Raw genomic sequence first — 18,367 nt, 5'->3', positions numbered from 1 at the left:
TGATAATGGATACTGTAGGGCATTACTGCATGTGATTGCAGAAGAGAGAAATGTGTGAAACTGTCTAAAACGATAACACATCCCACCAGACAGAGTCGCTTTCATAAAATCTCTAGACTAGACCATGCATTCCAATATGATTCCTAGACATTGGTGTGAAACAGGGTTGCATTTGATCACCTATTCAGTTCAATGTATATTTATGATCTTACTCTGGCCATCAAAACCCTAGAAAAAGGTGTCTGTCTAAACAATGAACAAGTGGCTGTTCTTTTATATGCAAATGGAATCGTATTGAGCTCTGAAACTGAAGATAAACTTCAAGAAAATGGTAAATATGTGAACTGGTGTGAACAATGGAAACTGAATATCAATGTAGACAAAAAATAGTACACTATAGGAACTTAAAAAATAAATCTAGAACACCTTTAATGTTCTCCTGTGGTCCTGCCATATTAACGTTGTCAGTGAGCACAAGTATCTGGGGTTGATTATTAATACATTTTTGGATTACAATGTGTCTGTTAAGTATGAAGCTAACCATGTGAATTGTGCCCTTGGTGCCATCATTACAAAGTGTAAAGCCATGGGTGGCCTACCTTTTAAATGTGTATGTACTTTCTGTAATGATGGTTCCATTGAAACTGAAGCTCATACAACGAAATAAGGGCTGATCTTTGTCAGCTGTCCAGCCAAAATGAACATGTTCACGGTCTTGATGAAAATTAATAGTGATGTTTTATCCGGTAACAATAATGGAAATGCCTGCGTCAAAGCCTGCCACCGTATCCTCCAACGGAGAGGTTTCTTTAGAAGTGCCTAATTGTCCTTTCACTCACTGTTCTTTGCTTATGCAAACGCATATAGATGATGTAATGCATTATAGATGACGTCTGTACCATGTTTGACTGATTTGAGACACTAAAAACTATTTGAGTGGTCTACAATGTGGTTTTAAAGAAATCCCGTTTTTTTTGTATAATAGTGGCGTGATAAACTTTTTCTAACTCTGCATGCATCACTGTTCACAAACACGGAAACGAAGCTTTAAAGAAATAAAATAAACGATGAGTATAATTTTTGGTAGCCTACTTTGTCATGGTACTTATATTTTGGTATTATTTGGGAAATTACACTCGACCACTAGGTCCAGACAAATGGTGGTGGTAAACATCAGGCGATCTATAAAGACACATGGTGTGTGTGGCTGGGGATCTCAACAAACAACGCAAGAAACACCAAATAAGATACAAAGGATTACTACAGTCAACTCTACAGCTCAACACACATTTAAGATAGCAATAGTGGTTAAGTTTGAGGCTCGTAAAGGGCAAGTTTATTAGCTACCATCCACTCACCTGGTGACATTGGCTAGTTAGAACTTTTTTATTTTCCAGATTTTTCTTTCACCTTTATTTAACCAGGTAGGCCAGTTGAGAACAAGTTCTCATTTTCAACTGCGACCTTTCATCTGCGACCAAGATAAAGCACAGCTGTGCGACAAAAACAACTACGCAGAGTTACACATAACCGCACGGTCAATAACACAATAGAAAAATCTATTTACAGTGTGTGCAAATGCAGAAGAGTAGGGAGGTAGGCAATAAATAGGCCATGGAGGTAAAATAATTACAATTTGTGATAGATGTGCAGATGATGATGTGCAAGTAGAGATACTGGGGTGCAAGAGGGTAAGTAATAATACGGGGATGAGGTAGTCGTGTGCTATTTACAGATTCACTGTACCTGTACACAGCCATCGGTAAGTTGTTCTGACAGCTGATGCTTAAAGTTAGAGAGGAAGATATCACTGAAGCTGGAGTCTTTTTGCAATTCGTTCCAGTCATTGGCAGCAGAGAACTGGAAGGATAGGCGGCCAAAGGAAGTGTTGGCTTTGGGGATGACCAGTGAAATATACCTGTTGGAGCACGTGCTAGGGGTGGGTGTTGCTATGGTGACCAGTGAGCTGAGAAGGCAGGTCTTTACCAAGCAGAGACTTATAGATGACCTGGAGCCAGTGGGTTTGGCGACGAATATGTAGTAGGGGCCAGCCAACGAGAGCATACAGGTTGCAGTGGTGGGTAGTATATGGAGCGTTGGTGAGAAAACAGATGGCACTGTGATAGCAAACTGGATGTAGTCTGAGTAGAATGTTGGAGGCTATTTTGTAAATGACATCGCCGAAATCAAGGATAATCAGTTTTACGAGGGTATGTTTGGCAGCATGAGTGAGGGAGGCTTTGTTGCGAAATAGGAAGCCGATTCTAGATTTAATTTTGGATTGGAGTCTGTTCCTAACTTCCCTGAAAAGTTGCATTTTGCAGGGGCTATTCGATGCTAACGCAGAACGCCACAGGATGCTTTTGTGCTGGTCAAGGGCAGTCAAGTCTGGGGTGAACCAAGGGCTATATCTGTTCTTAGTTCTACATTTTTTGAATGGGGCATGCTTATTTAATTAAGATGGTGAGGAAAGCACTTTTGAAGAACAACCAGACATCCTCTACTGATGGGATGAGATCAATATCCTTCCAGGATACCCGGATGCAAATTGTCATAACAGAAAGCATTACGCAAGCAAAATTAATTGACCAAAAGCGCATGCATCTGAAAGAGACTTGAGTTTCTCTCCTCACTTTGGGAATTGATTTTCCCCTCTCAAAAAGCAGCATTGGCCCAAAGGTGCCTTGGCTGCCTCCACGCTACATTTTCCTGTTACGTAACAATCAGAAAACATGACAACTGCCCAGGATTGGATTTTTTGGCAGAAGGGGTTGTTCGCTGAGGAACATTGTGTATAGAGCGTGTGGTCAGGGGTGTCAAAACACATTACAGCCACACACACGTAAACACCACAACCTGTGGGAGAGCGAGCAACCCTGAGCTGTCTCTCCACTCTGAGGCTTATCCCTCTCACCCCACCAGCCATACTCCCACTCGTTTTCTCCTCGTGTGTTATGTAAGGGGGCTGTGTAGGAGTTTCATAAGCCAGCAGTGGTGGTGGTGGTGTGGTGCTCACTTGGCCCGCTCGCGGAGGCCCTCCAGCAGGCGCTGGGACTGGGCCGCTCCCCCGGACTCCTTGGCTCCCAGCGACGACATGAGGAAGTGGAGGTCGTTGAACAACAGCACATGGTCATCAGTGTGGGGCTCTGTGAGTTGCTGCAGCTCCCGCCAGCGGTCCTTCACGCACACACCTGACACACAGGAAGAAAGTAAATCATCAAAGACACACAAACATATCGATAGGACACACACAAACACACACCTGATTAGACACTAGATACAGAGTAAGTTGAGTGCACATAACAGTAAACTGGAGCAGTAAGCGCGTCTAACCCTCCATCTCCAGTCTGTAGAGTAGAGAGCAGGCGTCCACAGTGTCCAGCATGGCCCCTGAAGCCCTACCGCGCCGAGACACCTGAGGGGAAACAGTCACTTCTGTTCAGTACACAGACTTCAGCCGTAACTATGGGTTAACTATAGGGTAACTATGTGTTAAAATGCCTCTCCAACAAGGGAATATCAATTTGCTCATACTTGCTTTCATTTCTAGAATTGATACAGTAGTTCCCTATCCATTCCCAATGTACCAATAAAATAATAAGGGCAGACTTGACTGCTGTATTTAAGCAATAAGGCACAAGGGGGTGTGGTATATGGCTGTTCTTATGCACGACGCAACGTGGAGGGCTTGGATTGGCCATATACCACAAACCCCCGAGGTGCCTTATTGCTATTATAAACTGGTTACCAATGTAATTAGAGCAGTAAAAATGTACGGTCTGATACACCACGGCTGTCAGCCAATCAGCATTCAGGGCTCGAACCACCCAGTTAATTTTGCAAATTATAAAATTACAGCATATATTCCAGAGACACAATGTAGCTTTACTACATATTAGTTCATATTTTCCAGGGCTGTAACAATATACGAGGACACACATGTTTTCTAATAAAAATAACAGAATATATAACACACAGTCAATAGTTTGGACACACCTAATCATTCAAGGGTTTTTCTTTATTTTTACTATTTTCTACATTGTAGACTATTAAATCACATATATGGAATCGTGTAGTAATCGGAAAAAAATTAATTAAGTGTTAACCAAATCAAAATATATTTTACATTTGAGATTCTTCAAAGTAGCCACCCGTTGCCTTGATGACAGCTTTGCACACTCTTGGCATTCTCAACCAGCTTCATGAGGTAGTCACCTGGAATGCATTTCAATTAACAGGTGTTCCTTCTTAAAAGTTAATTTGTGAAATTTCTTTCCTTCTGAATGCGTTTGAGCCAATCACTTGTGTTGTGACAAGGTAGGGGTAGTATACAGAAGATAGCCCTATTTGGTAAAAGACCAAGTCCATATTATGACAGGAACAGCTCAAATAAGCAAAGAGAAACAGTCCATCGGTCAGTCAATACGGAACATTTAAAGAACTTTGAACGTTTCTTCAAGTGCAGTCGCAAAAACCATCAAGCACTATGCTGAAACTGGCTCTCATAAGGACCGCCACAAGAAAGGAAGACCCCAAGTTACCTCTGCTGCAGAGGATAAGTTCATTAGAGTGACCAGCCTCAGAAATTGCAGCCCAAATAAATGCATTACAGAGTTCAAGTAACAGACACATCTCAACATCAACTGTTCAGAGGAGACTGCATGAATCAGGCCTTCATGGTCCAATTGCTGCAAAGAAACCACTACTAAAGGACACCAATGAGAAGAAGAGACTTGCTTTTGCCAAGAAACACAAGCAATGAACATTAGACCAGTGGAAATCTGTCCTTTAGTCTGATGAGTCCAAATTTGAGATTTTTGGTTCCAACCGCCGTGTCTTTGTGAGACGCAGAGTAGGTGAACGGATGATCTCCGCATGTGTGGTTCCCACCGTGAAGCATGGAGGAGGTGTGATGGTGCTTTGCTGGTGACAGTATTTTATTAAGAATTCAAGGCACACTTAACCAGCATGGCTACCACGGCATTCTGCAGCTATACGACATCCAATATGGTTTGCGCTTAGTGGGACTATCATTTGTTTTTCAACAGGACTACTACATGATTCCATACATGTTATTTAATAGTTTTGATGTCTTCAATATTATTCTACAATGTAGAAAATAGTAAAAATAAAGACCCTGGAATGAGTAGTTGTGTCCCACCCACCCACACACACCCAAAAGTAAGTACAGACTCCCCTCTTCTGGGAAGGCTTTCCACTAGATATTGGAACATTGGCGTTTTAGTGAGGTCTGAAACTCCCTGCAGCAACCTTAGTTACAGCACTGATTTTTCACCATTAGCTTTGGATTTACTCTTTGCCCATAAAAATACCACACCGGTATCATGTTGTGAACAAAAAAACGATTGAACTTCTCTTTTTGACTTTAGACCTGAATGACACACATTGACCCCCAGTCTGCAGCACATAACCACACCATATAGCTTTTACTCTGCTCCCATACAGTAAGTGCTGCTACAGTAGGATTCTTGGAAGGCCTCTGGTACACCGTCTGCGAGGCCAAATTAGTCTTGATGAGAAGTTATTGAGAGCACTAACCTGGCTGTCAAATATGTTCAGGGCTGCATCATACTCGCCCTGCGGGGGAGAAAACACAAACACAAACAAATTGAAAAACAAGTATGAGTCTTAAAGTTAATTACACAGACTAATACAAACATGACCAACTGTAATCAACTTCACACTTCAGAGAACCCACGGAAAGGTACAACAAATATAAATTGTATCCCAACAGCCCTACTGTGTGATAACAGTGCACTTGACTGGAGTATCTCATTAAAATCTGTACCTTTTCGATGAAGTATAGGGCCCAATGCCAGTAGTTGTGACAGGCTAGCATGTCACATCCCTGCAAATGAAAACGTCTAAATTAATTACGTATTTACACAGATAGTGGGGCAAAAAAGTATTTAGTCAAGTTCTCCCATTTAAAAAGATGAGGCCTGTAATTTTCATCATAGGTACACTTCAACTATGACAGACAAAATGAGAAGAAAAAAAATCCAGAAAATCACATTGTAGGATTTTATGAATTTATTTGCAAATTATGGTGGAAAATAAGTATTTGGTCAATAACAAAAGTTTCTCAATACTTTGTTATATACCCTTTGTTGGCAATGACAGAGGTCAAACGTTTTCTGTATGTCTTCACAAGGTTTTCACACACTGTTGCTGGTATTTTGGCCCATTCCTCCATGCAGATCTCCTCTAGAGCAGTGATGTTTTGGGGCTGTTGCTGGGCAACACGGACTTTCAACTCCCTCCAAAGATTTTCTATGGGGATGAGATGTGGAGACTGGCTAGGCCACTCCAGGACCTTGAAATGCTTCTTACGAAGCCACTCCTTCGTTGCCCGGGCGGTGTGTTTGGGATCATTGTCATGCTGAAAGACCCAGCCACGTTTCATCTTCAATGCCCTTGCTGATGGAAGGAGGTTTTCACTCAAAATCTCACGATACATGGCCCCATTCATTCTTTCCTTTACACGGATCAGTCGTCCTGGTCCCTTTGCAGAAAAACAGCCCCAAAGCATGATGTTTCCACCCCCATGCTTCACAGTAGGTATGGTGTTCTTTGGATGCAACTCAGCATTCTTTGTCCTCCAAACACGACGAGTTGAGTTTTTACCAAAAAGTTATATTTCGGTTTCATCTGACCATATGACATTCTCCCAATCTTCTTCTGGATCATCCAAATGCTCTCTAGCAAACTTCAGACGGGCCTGGACATGTACTGGCTTAAGCAGGGGGAKACGTCTGGCACTGCAGGATTTGAGTCCCTGGCGGCGTAGTGTGTTACTGYTGGTAGGCTTTGTTACTTTGGTCCCAGCTCTCTGCAGGTCATTCACTAGGTCCCCCCGTGTGGTTCTGGGATTTTTGCTCACCGTTCTTGTGATCATTTTGACCCCACGGGGTGAGATCTTGCGTGGAGCCCCAGATCGAGGGAGATTATCAGTGGTCTTGTATGTCTTCCATTTCCTAATAATTGCTCCCACAGTTGATTTCTTCAAACCAAGCTGCTTACCTATTGCAGATTCAGTCTTCCCAGCCTGGTGCAGGTCTACAATTTTGTTTCTCGTGTCCTTTGACAGCTCTTTGGTCTTGGCCATAGTGGAGTTTGGAGTGTGACTGTTTGAGGTTGTGGACAGGTGTCTTTTATACTGATAACAAGTTCAAACAGGTGCCATTAATACAGGTAATGAGTGGAGGACAGAGGAGCCTCTTAAAGAAGAAGTTACAGGTCTGTGAGAGCCAGAAATCTTGCTTGTTTGTAGGTGACCAAATACTTATTTTCCACCATAATTTGCAAATAAATTCATAAAAAATCCTACAATGTGATTTTCTGGATTTGTTCCCCTCATTTTGTCTGTCATAGTTGAAGTGTACCTATGATGAAAATTACAGGCCTCTCTCATCTTTTTAAGTGGGAGAACTTGCACAATTGGTGGCTGACTAAATACTTTTTTGCCCCACTGTAGTTGAAGCCTAGCCTGGTGCCAGAGCTGTATGCATTGGCATGACAATGACTATAGGAGTTGGGACGGCAGGTAGCCTAGTGGTTAGAGCGTTGGGCCAGTAACCGAAAGGTAGCAGGATCGAATCTCCGAGCTGACAAGGTAAAAATCGGTCGTTCTGCCCCTGAAAAGGGCAGTTAACCCACTGTTCCCCAGTAGGCCTTCATTGTAAATAATGAATTTTTTCTTAACTGATGTGCCTAGTTAAATAAAAAGGTAAAAAATAAATACAAAAGGAGCTGGCAAGACAGCACAAACAGATCTGGTACCAGGCCATATTGAGGTGTTGAATGACACAACATGCAAATAAAAACCCACCACCCAGTCTTTCTCTGTGCTCTCCATGAACTTGAGGCCCTTTTCCACCTCAGCCTTCATCTCGTGGACATGGGCTATAGAGTGGACACACCAGGCATCCTCCGGGGTTAGAGCCAGGCCCTGGGGGTTAGAGGAGAAGATTGTAGATTGAACTACCTCATTGGTCAGTCTAGTTGATTGCCTATGCAACGGAAACTTCTGCACAGTAATAGGCATCTTCTGAATGTGGTTTGATTGCCATCAAGGTTGGACAATTTAACCAGCGGAGGTCATCGTCGCATGATGACAGAATTAATGATTTACAGCTCCAAATCATTTCCGTGGCAAATTGACACCACCAGAAACATCGTACCTCTTTAGCGATTTTCTCAGCCTGGTCATAAAAATGTGTCTCCAGAAGTCCAAAGGAATATAAGCCTTTTAGGTAGCTGCAGGCGAAAGCAAAGAAAGTACAAGTATGAAAGCAGTGCTACAACAATAGCAGACCCTAGGTCATTATTTGTGTAGTGCATTTAAGGATGAATTATAAAACGCCTTATAATAAATAGCCATCCATTTGTTTTAGGGAAGAAAAAAAAAGAAAAGAAAATGGGATCATTCGATTTGAAATCGACTGTCATGGTCTGACTGCCAGTGGTGATTGTTGATCACAGTAAACACTAATATACAGAGGCAATTACTGTCTAGCCGAGATGGAGCCTCTGATGAAATACTACGAATTATTTAACTAGAATGGCCCTCAAGAGTTCACGTTATATGAAAAATACAGTATTACTATATCTGACTGAAACCTTGAGTCTCAGTACTCTGAAAAATATAAAAAGTTACAGTTCATATAAGGAAATCAGTCAATTGAAATTAATGCATTAGGGCCTAATCTATGGATTTCACATGGCTGGGAATACAGATATGCATCTGTTGGTCAGATACCTTTAAAAAAAAATCTACACAACATCTCCTTCACATAGAGTTGATTGTGGCCTGTGGAATGTTGTCCCACTCCATTCAATGAGTGTGCGAAGTTGCAGGACATTGTAATGGAAACTGGAACACGTCGATCCAGAGCATCCCACACATGCTCAATGGGTGACATGTCTGGGAAGTATGCAGGCCATGAAAGAACCACCATTTTCAGCTTCCAGGAATTATGTACACATTCTTGCGTCATGGGGCCGTGCAGTATCGTGCTGAAACATGATGTCAGCGGATAAACGGCACGACAACGGGCCTCAGGATCTCATCATGGTATCTCTGAATTCAAATAGCCAGCAATAAAAACGCTATTGTGTTCGTAGCTTATGCCTGCCGATACCATAACCCCACCATGGGGCAATCTGTTCACATCAGCAAACCGCTCGCCCACACTACACCATACACACCGTCTGCCATCTGCCCTGTACAGTTGAAACCGGGATTCATCCATGAAGAGCACACTTCTCCAGTGTGCCAGTGGCCATAGAAGGTGAGCATTTGCCGACTGAAGTCGGTTACGACGCTAAACTGCAGTCAGGTCAAGACCCTGGTGAGGATGACGAGCACACAGATGAGTTTCCCTGAGACGGTTTCTGACAGTTTGTGCAGAGATTCTTTGGTTGTGAAAACCCACAGTTTCATCAGCTGTACTGTTGGCCGATCTCAGATGATCCCGCAGTTGAAGAAGCAGAATGTGGGGGTCATGGTCTGAGCGTGGTTAAATGTGGTCTGTGGTTGTGAGGACAGTTGGGCATACTGCCAAATTCTCTAATACGACGTTGGAGGCAGCTTATGGTAGAAAGATTTACATGAAATTTTCTGGCAACAGCTCTGGTGGACATTCCTGCAGTCAGCATGCCAATTACACAATCCCCTAAAACTTGAAAAAACTGCACATTTTTGACTGGCCTTTTATTGTCACCAGCACAAGGTGTTTAAATCAGCTTTTTAATAATCCATCCACCTGACAGGCATGGCATATCTTGGCAAATGAGAAATGCTCACTAACATGGATGGAAACAAATTTGTGCACAAAATCAGAGAAATAAGCTTTTTGTGCATATGCAACATTTCTGAGCTATTTTATTTCAGCTCATGAAACCAACACTGTACAAGTTGCATTTATATTTTTGTTCAGTGTAAATGCCATGAACCTATCACAATGCCCCGACAATCAGATAAGACCCCCTTGGTACAGTTAACAATAGCATATCCTGAGTACAAAAAAGACCAATGTGCAATGACTACCTAATGAGGGGGTGGGGGGGGGGGGGGGGGGGCATCCAATGAGGCAGCACCTACCTATATAGAGGCATGTGGGGCTTCCAGTGAGGCAGCACCCGGGCCACAGAGTCTCTCATCTGGGTCTGGGCCCCCAGGTAGAAGAAGCTGTCGTGTGCAAACTTCAGGGCGAGCAGGTCAGTAGGGTGTTCCACCAGGATCTCCTCCCAAACATCACACGCCTTAGGGAAACTCCTACAGGGGACAGCCAGTATTTATTCGCTATTGGTCTCAAGTCACATTAAAACCACAGGAAAGCAAATCAACATCAGATCAAGTGAGAGATGTTACCTTGGTTTTAGATTCGAGTTGTACTATATAACTGTGCTCTCAGAGTCATAATATTTCTCTATAGCTTAGATGTGTTTGTAGACTTAAGGAAGGAACTGTTTTTAGAAGCATGTGCCCAAGTCATAAGGCTTAGTCGCCTGGTAAAAACAAAGATACTGGTGTGTGAATGGTCTGTTTTGCTGGGTGACCACAATTCTCCAGGGTATTCCTTTGACCCGGTTCCAATGCTATCACACAAGACGAGCCGAACAGATGCGGTTTTGTTTTCGCTTGTGGAATCTCTTCGGCTGTCCAAGATTTGGACCTCAATATCAGTGCTATTACAGTTCTATTGTCACCTGGGAGAAATAGAGTAAATCAGGGCCAGTATCCACTAAGCGTCTCCGAGTAGAAGATGCGAGGATAGAGACATTTTACTCTTACGGGTAAAAATCTACGCACGAAGCCTCTTTCGTCATAAGCGTCACATCTAGTCAGATATTTAGGAGACCACATGAGCTATCCTAACCAGTTAAGTGTTACTAGCAGGTGTCTTGATAATAGAAAAATGCAGCGAGTCAGTGGTTCCTGCACCACATGCAAATGCTTTGGAGTTCTTAAAATAATGGTTTTGATACTTCTATATGATCAATCCACAATTAACTTAGACCTACAGTACCAATCAAAAGTTTGGACACACCTACTCCAAGGGTTTTTCTTTATTTTTACTATTTTCTACATTGTGGAATAATAGTGAAGAAATCAAAACTAATGATATGACACATTTGGAATCATGTAGTAACCAATTTTTTTGAAGTGTAAATCAAAATACATTTAATATTTTAGATTCTTCAAAGTAGCCAACCTTTGCCTTGACAGCTTTGCACACACTAGGCATTATCTCAACCAGCTTCAACTGGAGTGCTTTTCCAACAATCTTGAAGGAGTTCTCCAATATGCTGAGAACTTGTTGACTGCTTTTCCTTCAGTTGTCCAACTCATCCCAAACCATCTCAATTGGGTTGAGGTCAGGTGATTGTGGAGGCCAGGTCATCTGATGCAGCACTCCACTCACTTTTCCTGTTGAAAATGAAATGATGTGCAAACCAGATGGGATGACGTATCGCTGAGGTAGCCATGCTGGTTTAGTGTGCCTTGAATTCTAAATAAAATCACTCAGTGTCACCAGCAAAGCATCCTCACACCATCACACCTCCTCCATGCTTCACGGTGGGAACCACACATGCGCAGATCATCCGTTCACCTACTCTGCGTCTCACAAAGACACGGCGGTTGGAACCAAAAATCTCAAATTTGGACTCATCAGACCAAAGGACAGATTTCCACCGGTCTAATGTCCATTACTCGTGTTTCTTGGCCAAAGCAAGTCTCTTCTTATTATTGGTGTCCTTTAGTAGTGGTTTCTTTGCAGCAATTCGAACATGAAGGCCTGATTCATGCAGTCTCCTCTGAACAGTTGATGTTGAGCTCAGTCTGTTACTTGAACTCTGAAGCATTTATTTGGGCTGCAATTTCTGAGGCAGGTAACTAATGAACTCATCCTCTGCAGCAGAAGTAACTCTGGGTCTTCCTTTCCTGTGGCGGTCCTCATGAGAGACAGTTTCATCATAGCGCTTGATGGTGTTTGCAACTGCACTTGAAGAAACTTAAAAAGTTAAAAAGTTACTGACATTTTCCACATTGACTGACCATCATGTCTTAAAGGAATAACGGACTGTCATTTCTCCTTGCTTATTTGAGCTGTTCTTGCCATAATATGGACATGGTCTTTTACCAAATAGGGTTATATTCTGTATACCACCCCTACCTTGTCACAACACAACTGTTTGGCACAAACGCATTAAGAAGGAAAGACATTATACAAATTAACATTTAACAAGGCACTCCTGTTATTGAAATGCATTCCAGGTGACTAACTCATGAAGCTGGTTGAGGGAAAGCTTTGCACACTCTTGGCAGTCATCGATTTAGATTTGTTTAACACTTTTTTGGTTACGACATGATTCCATGTGTTATTTCATAGTTTCGATGTCTTCACTATTATTCTACAATTTAGAAAATAGTAAAAAATAAAGACAAACCCTTGAATGAGTAGGTCTGTCCAAACTTTTGACTGGTACTGACCTCTTGCACTTCTGACAATGATTTCACATGAGGCCTATTACACAATCATATATACCTGAATACTTATAACCACTAAGCAAATAAACATGTTTTACTTTTTTATTATTTAATTAGCTACATCATTCATTCCGTTTAGTTCTTAAAATGGTAAACGGTTTCTTTAATAAATACACCCCTACTGTACCAAAGAGATTTGGAGATGTTAAACGGGAGTGACAAGTGTGTTGACAACGGTAATATTGTCCAAATTCTGCTTTTAACAGCCTTCAGAATTGGTTATGCAGGCCAACATATTAGGCAATAATTAAGAGTAGGCAAAGTGATCGTGCCAGGTGATAATTAGATCAAACTTTTTAACATTGCAACATTTGATGTACAGTCACATTCACCGTGGTTGTCTGAAGCCCGATACCTGTAGAGGTCACAGATGGCGATGCCGTACTGCGATTGGATATTCTCCATCATTTTGCAACAAAGTCAGAGTGTCATCACCAGCTTTCCTTTGCGGTAACTCAAACTGTCGGGATGACCAGCTGAGAAACTTTTATGAGTTGATTTTACTCCTGGCTCAGAGTTTGTCTGGGCAGTGTACTACCATCACCCTAAAACCTACCCTTAGCTGGGAGTTTGTTGTCGTTTTAAAATAGGTTAACAGGATTCCTAGGACTTTTTCTGAGATGTTTTGTGGCTACAGACCCAGTTCGCTCTCAGATCTCCAGTGGTTATTAAATTTGATTTGGTTCCCTGGTTCTCACCCCTTGGAGAAGTGCTCCATGGCCCTGACGTGCAGCCTCTCCCTGGTGGTAATGTCCTGCTGGATCTGGCCAAGCTCTACGGTCCTCTTCACCGCACTGGCCAGGCGCTCGTTCAGAAGAACCGAACTCCCTGTCCCCACCAGCTCCATCCCCGTGCTGATCACATGACCCATCACTACAGGGCACAGGGACACTTTTGATAAGTCTGAAGGCTTAGTCAACAACTAGATACTCATTCACTATTCTCTCAAAAGCTACAGTAGTCGTGATAAATGTAGACCCTCAAAGTTAACATCAGATAGTTGGAATTCAACCTCATAGCTACAATCCTAGACACTTCTCAATGACCTGAAAGAATTGTATGGATGTAAAATAATATGGCCATGGCTCCACCTCGTCATCTGAAAGGAAGGTAGAATTTCCACCAGATTGGTTAGACCCATCCGCTCCGTTCTGATCTATGAGATGTGTCCTGTACTACACTTCAATGTTACAATGTTGTGCTGTATTTAGACTGAAGTCCTGAATGTAGGCTACTGAGTGTCATTGCTATAGCCTTAACAATGCTCCAGTAACCTCTTTCGAATGCTTGTTAATAATGTATCTTTATGGGCTGAATAGGATTCTGTGCAGGCCTTCTAAGGGTTTAACACCCATACAATGCTACCTTTTTATGAGGAAAAATGGATTACCAGAAGTCTCACTATGTTCTTACATACCAAAGTCAGGGTCAGCTGACTTGACTGCAGAGATGCATCCCTCGACTCCTCCAAGGGTCTCATCATTGCGCCAGGTTACATACTGGGATTTAAGATAATGCAAAACCCCCAAAAATTTAACAGAATGTGTTCAGATCATAAAAAGGAACATATTTGTCTCTCTCCGGTAAGTTGTTAGGCTTATGTCAGCAATTATACACAATTACCATTTTGTAACTTTTTTTTGTCCACAAGGAAAAAGGCTATTTTAGGCTTAGGGGGTAGATTCATGGTTACAACCGTGTAGGCTCCTTCGAGGAGGTAAGGGAGGGAGGACCATCCTACTCAGTGAATTTCAGAAAAATGTAAAGTTCAACATTAAAAGTGATCCTTTTTACATTTTAGTCATTTACCAGACGGTCTTATCCAGATCGACTTACAGTTGGTGCATTTAAGATAGCTAGGTGGGACAACCACATATCACACTAAGTACATTTTCCTTCAATAAAAGTAGCTATCAGCAAAGTCAGTAAATTGAGTGTTAGTTCACAAAAGGCTATTTTTGTTGATAAAACTATACTTAACAAAAATGTAAACGCAACATGTAAAGTGTTGGTCCAATGTTTCATGAGCTGAATAAAAGTCCCCAGAAAGGTTCCAAATGCAAAAAAATAAAAAATTGTGCATACATTTGTTTACACCCATTTATTGAGCCTTTCTCTTTTGCCAATATATCCATCCACCTGACAGGTGTGGCATATAATTGTAATTTTTATTTAACTAGGCAAGTCAGTTAAGAACAAATTCTTATTTACAATGACGGCCTAGGAACAGCGGGTTATCTGCCTTGTTCGGGTTTTTGATCTAGCAACCTTTCGGTTACTGGCCCAAAGCTCTAAACACTAAGCTAATTAAACAGCATTATCATTACACAGGTGCAACTTGTGCTTGGGACAATAAAAGGTTGTTCTAAAATGTGCAGTTGTCACACAACACAATGCCACACATGTCATGTTTTGAGAGAGCGTGAAATTAGTATGCTGAGTGCAGGAATGTCCACCAGAGCTGTTGCCAGAAATTAATGTTCATTTCTCTACCATAAGCCACCTCTAACATCATCTTAGAGAATTTGGCAGTATATCCAACCGGACTCACAACCGCAGATCACGTGTAACCACGCCAGCCCAAAACCTCCACCTGCGGGATCATCGGAGACCAGCCACCCCGACATCTGATGAAACTGTGGGTTCACACAACTAAAGAATTTATGCGCAAACTGTCAAAAACCGTCTCAGGGAAGCTCATCTGCGTGCTCGTCGTTCTCACCAGTGTCTTGAGCTGACTGCAATTCGGCGTTGTAGCCGACTTCAGTTGGAAAATGCTCACCTTTGATGGCCCCTGGCACGCTGGAGAAGTGTGCTCTTCAGGGATGAAGCCCGGTGTCAACTGTACCGGGCAGATGGCAGACAGCGTGTATGGCATTGTGTGGGCGAGGGGTTTGCTGATGTCAACGTTGTGAACAGAGAGCCACATGCTGGCGGTGGGGTTATGGTATGGGCAGGCATAAGCTACGTAAAATGAACACAATTGCATTTTGAATGCACAGAGATACAGTGACGAGATCCTGAGGCCCATTGTCGTGCCATTCATCCGCCGCCATCACCTCATGTTTTAGCATGATAATGCACAGCCCCATGTCACAAGGATCTATACAGAATTCTTGGAAGCTAAAAAATGTCCCAGTTCTTCCATGGACTGCATTGGGATGCTCTGGATCGCCATGTAAGACAGTATGTTGCAGTTCCCGCCAATATCCAGCAACCTCAGTCGCACAGCTATTGAAGAGGAGTGGGACAACATTCCACTCTATGCGAAGGAGATGTGTCACGCTGCATGAGGAAAATGGTGGTAACACCAGATACGGACTGGTTTTCTGATCCACGCCCCTACCTATTTTTTTAAGTATCTGTGACCAACAGATGCATATCTGTATACCTAGTCATGTGAAATCCATAGATTAGGGCCTAATGAATTTAAATTGACTGATTTCCTTAAATGAACTGCAACTCAGTAAAATCGTTGAAATTGTTGCATGTTGCGTTTATAATTTTGTTCAGTGTAATTATATTCAGGTCACCAAATAACTGATTAAAACAGTTGCAATGAAAGTCTACAGCAGCCTCAACAGAACCCTCTAGGGTAGCACTATGGTGTAGCCGGAGGACAGCTATTTTCCATCCTCCTCTAGGTCCATTGACTTCAATACAAAACCTAGGATGATCATGGTTCTCACCCCCTTCCATAGACTTACACAGTAATTATGACGACTTCTGGAAGACGTCCTCCAACCTATCAGAGGTCTTGCAGCATGAACTGACATGTTCATCCAATCAATGGATTTAGAGAATGAATCTAGTTCTGAACGCATGAGCTACAGCTATCTAGCACTGAAGTGCATAACGTGTGGTGAGTAGTTGACGCAAAGAGAGAAAGACAATAATTGAACAGTTAAATGAATTTCTTCAACAATTGAGAAGCAGCAGGTTTGAGTGAGAGAGCGAGAGCTAGCTATATTTCATCTTACCTTTCACCTTCTTACAGTAGCTATCTAATGCAGCTAATTTAGCCAACTCAACAACTTGACTCAAACAGAGAGGAATGCTATTTATGTTAGCTTGCTGGCTAAGGCTATCCAACACTGCATCTCTTCCAAGTCAAGGTAAACTTTCCATTTTATTAATTTATTGCCACGAGGCCCACCGGTGTAATTGCTAAACTGTTTGCTGTACTGCATGATAGTACACATGGATTGGATTGTGGGTTTACTAACGTGTTAGTTCTAGTAGCCATGTTGACTATGACGTAAGCTAACACGGTGAGAACAATATAGGCTGCGTAGTGGTTAGCGTTAGCAGTTATGGTATGAAGGTTGGGCTTGGAGAGGTTTTTCACCTGGTCACAGACAGCTGTTGTGTTGTGCATTGAAGTTGACAATGAAGGGAAAAGGTGATAGAAGGAGAGAGTGTAAATGCAAGAAGGAATTATACAAGAAGCAATTACACAAGAAGCAAAGTGATGACGCTGCATGCGGCTGCTACGAAATGTAATCTGTGTGCGCGGATGATCAGGGGTGTTTTCCATTCCACTGACTCTGTTGCAAAACGTTTATTAAACTGAAGCAAACGGAACAAAATGGGGATGGACCTGCCTGAATTTGTCCAATAGAAACTATTGTTTTAGTTGAACTGTTTAGACTAATGATTACACCCCAGATCAGTTAGATGCAGGTGGTATTGAATGTGTCACTGTCGGTCACCTTGATTACTCCAATTTGTCTCAACCTCTACTTTATAAACGTTCATTTGTAGGCTAGGTTATAGCTACCTCATGATGGGTATAGGGCGAATTCAAGTATCATGTAGTAGCATAAACCTATCGATTGTTACATTGAGCTGGGTGAATGGAATATGAATGAGTCATCCAATATGCTGTAATAGAAATAAGGCTATCCTCCCTAATATTAAACGGCACCAACCGCCACTGGGCTACAATTAGGGTTAGGGATAAAGGTTAAGGGAAAATAGGATTTTTAATGGGAATCAATTGTTTGGTCCCCACAAAGATAGTAAAACAAATGTGTGTGTGTTTGTGAGTAGACAGAGCTAATAAAATTACTACCTGTGTGAGTATAGCATCATACATTTTGCAGGCCTCATTGCTGGATGTGGACAATGGTAGACCCTCTGCCCTCCAAGCCTAAGGAAATAGAAAGCGGTTATCACACTAACCTTACGTCCCTTGAGAGGGAACTAAACTGTTCGCCTTAGGAGACTTTTGTTATCAAGCGGGATTTTAGTGTGTGGAGGAAAATTGTGTCCCTCGGTCAAAGTCTATCTGACTTCATCACTTCATGAAACTGTAAACATTTTTATTGACGACAGACACCTTTACTGCCTAGGCTACTGCAATAGAAAATCGTTTATCGCGATAAAAATGTAGCCTACAAAAGTTACAGTAGCCTATGCAGCTTGCCGTTATGCACATTGATGTTATCGACAAAGACAGGACAATAATGTAAAATGTAATTTATCCATTGTAAATAAAACAACAGTTAACCTCTCTGAAATTTGGCATGCCCAATCAACAGCGCAATAACTTAATGGAAGGAAACATAGCATATTGAATTTAAACAATAATAATATGCAATCCGATACATAGCACACAGCTTTGGTCATTTGTTATTTTACCTGACAATCCCTGAAACTAGACGCAATCATTTCTGCAGCGGTCTTCTTTTTCCTTGCGCGACTAAAAACTTTTCCGTTTCGACTGCACACACCCGCCCTTTGTACTGAGGAGATACACAGAAATACCGGAGTGGATATTTCAACCAG

General features: G+C 42.1%; 1 protein-coding gene across 2 annotated transcripts in view; it reads right to left on the bottom strand.

The window, feature by feature from the left end:
* ttc38 (tetratricopeptide repeat domain 38) overlaps positions 1-18,367 on the bottom strand; it is a 21,198-nt gene extending 2,831 nt beyond the window's left edge. The window contains exons 1-11 of one of the 2 annotated variants that reach the window (XM_023971215.2): positions 18,221-18,367; positions 17,652-17,729; positions 13,995-14,076; positions 13,276-13,450; positions 10,127-10,300; positions 8,205-8,280; positions 7,853-7,972; positions 5,810-5,869; positions 5,560-5,598; positions 3,334-3,415; positions 3,017-3,191 (exon numbers count right to left, since the gene is read on the bottom strand). In XM_023971215.2, coding sequence (XP_023826983.1) covers positions 3,017-3,191; positions 3,334-3,415; positions 5,560-5,598; positions 5,810-5,869; positions 7,853-7,972; positions 8,205-8,280; positions 10,127-10,300; positions 13,276-13,450; positions 13,995-14,076; positions 17,652-17,729; positions 18,221-18,250 — 1,091 coding nt within the window. In that variant the 5' untranslated portion in view covers positions 18,251-18,367. Of the gene's footprint in view, positions 1-3,016; positions 3,192-3,333; positions 3,416-5,559; positions 5,599-5,809; positions 5,870-7,852; positions 7,973-8,204; positions 8,281-10,126; positions 10,301-13,275; positions 13,451-13,994; positions 14,077-17,651; positions 17,730-18,220 lie in introns of those variants that run through there. The other variant, XM_023971216.2, reaches the window with a different exon arrangement.

Source organism: Salvelinus sp. IW2-2015, linkage group LG26 (assembly GCF_002910315.2).
Source record: "Salvelinus sp. IW2-2015 linkage group LG26, ASM291031v2, whole genome shotgun sequence".
Taxonomy (NCBI): Eukaryota; Metazoa; Chordata; class Actinopteri; order Salmoniformes; family Salmonidae; genus Salvelinus; species Salvelinus sp. IW2-2015.
The sequence above is the reverse complement of the archived record's forward strand: the minus strand, read 5'-3'. Positions and strand labels throughout refer to the sequence as shown.